The following is a 1,786-nucleotide window of genomic DNA, read 5'->3' as shown; positions in this document are numbered from 1 at the left end:
GCCCCGGGGCCAGCCGCCGCGCCGCCCCCAACGGAAGCGCCGAGCCGCGCGCAACTGGAAGAAACTTTTCCCAGAGAAATGCGGTGCGGCAGTCCGCACCCCCTGCCGCCCGGAACCGGGGACTGGACCGGGGGCACCGGGCGCGGTGCGGGACAGGGCCGGGGCTGGGAGCCAGGGCACCGGGCGCGGGGCTGGGGCAGGAGGGCAGTGGGGCGGGCTTTGGGGGTCGGGGACTGGGAGCAAGGGCACCGGGCGCGGGACTGGGTCAGTGGGGCCGGGGACTGGGGCTCCGGGCGTGGACTAGGGCAGGAAGGCAGGTAACGCTGGGGCTGGGGGTTGGGGGCTGGGGCAGTGGGGCGGGCCTTGGAGGCTGGGGAGAAGGGAGCCGAACGCAGGGCTGGAGGCGCGGGAACTGGGCTGGGACAGGGTGGGCTGTGAGGCCAGCATGGGGCAAAGGTGCTAAACAGCCACCATGGGTAGGAGGACTGAGGGCTGGGAGTAAGGGGACAGTGGGCTGAGGCCCATGGGGCAGGCATGGGGGCTCGGCGTAAGAGGGACCAGCCACGGAGGGTTCGGGGCAGGGATGCTGGGGCAGGGTACAGGTCCTGGAGTAGGGGCTAGGGCCAGGAATGGGCTTTTCAGCCTGCAGTAGAGATGTTGTTATTTGCCATCCAATCGATTCTGACCCATAGCAACCCTGTAGCAGCTGGTGAGCTTGAACCACCAACCTTGCAGTTAAAACGACTTTGCAGTCTGATGCATTAACCCACAGCGCCACGACCTTAAAGGTCTTGAGATGTCCTGGTCCCCAAGGATGAGTCAGTCCTTCAGGGATTCCTTGACCTGAAGGGAGGACAGGGCTGCATTGGGGTGGGGTGGAATCTACTGGCATGACGTTTGTGTGGCATTTTCTCAAGCCTTGGATTTCTTCTGCGAACATCCAAGAACATTCTGAAAATTGGGTAGACGGGGCCTTTTGCGGCCCCCATGACCTCCCCTCTTTTTCTTCTGATTGTCCCCACAGAACACTTTCCCATCTTTACCCCCAGAACGATGCATGACAGTTTAAAAACAGTATTGCAACCGATTTTCCGGATGGGATGTGTTCAAGTTTCAAAGCTTGGGGGAAAAGAGTTCCCTTTTTAGTGGTTTCCCCGTACTGTCTTCTCACCCAGACTTTGGTGTTTCCACACTGTTAAAAGACAGTCCCTTGAGGTTGTTGGAAATGGCAGAACAGTGCAGTCGGAGGAAAAGACAGATTGCCACCAGAAACTCACTTGGATGTAAACTCCAGATAAGGACCTCACACACTGGGGTTTCTGTGGCTGATGTTAAATGTGGAGAAATGAGAGAGATTCATTGGTAACTGTTCACACAGGTTATTAATTAAGCAACAATGTAATTAAGTCCGGGAGGGCACCTTGGTCAGAGACGTGTTTAATGAATGGTGGGGAACGTGATTTAGTGGGATTGGGAGGTGGTGCTGGGCGGCAGCCCTAGGAGAGCGGAGGCTGGAATGGACTAGGTGATTCTGTTGGCTTCTTGCCTGGAGGTTTTGCACTCACCAAATGGGGTGGGTGGTAGCTGAAATGGGCATTCTATTTATAGCACTGTGCTTTATAATGCTGTGCTGAGATATAATATTTGTATATGACATGTGATAATGTGGGCTGAGTTGTACTTTTTGTACATCTATGTGTATCTGGAACCGAGCTCTGGTAGCGTAGTGGTTATGAATCGGGCTGCGAACCTTAAGGACAGCGGTTCGAAACTACCAGCTGCTCCG

The 1,786-nt window shown here is 56.4% G+C and overlaps 1 protein-coding gene across 1 annotated transcript in view; it reads left to right on the top strand.

Annotated features, from left to right (window-relative positions):
* The first annotated feature begins 534 nt into the window (after window positions 1-534).
* The window catches only part of B3GALTL (beta 1,3-galactosyltransferase-like), a 100,847-nt gene continuing 99,595 nt past the window's right edge, over window positions 535-1,786 (top strand). Inside the window, exon 1 of the mRNA XM_006832036.1 lies at window positions 535-570. Within this exon, the coding sequence (XP_006832099.1) occupies window positions 535-570 (36 nt within the window). The remainder of the gene's footprint in view (window positions 571-1,786) is intronic.

This window comes from Chrysochloris asiatica, unplaced genomic scaffold (genome assembly GCF_000296735.1).
Source record: "Chrysochloris asiatica unplaced genomic scaffold, ChrAsi1.0 scaffold00005, whole genome shotgun sequence".
Classification (NCBI taxonomy): Eukaryota; Metazoa; Chordata; class Mammalia; order Afrosoricida; family Chrysochloridae; genus Chrysochloris; species Chrysochloris asiatica.
Note: the sequence above shows the minus strand (reverse complement) of the source record. Positions and strands in the feature narration are given on the sequence as shown.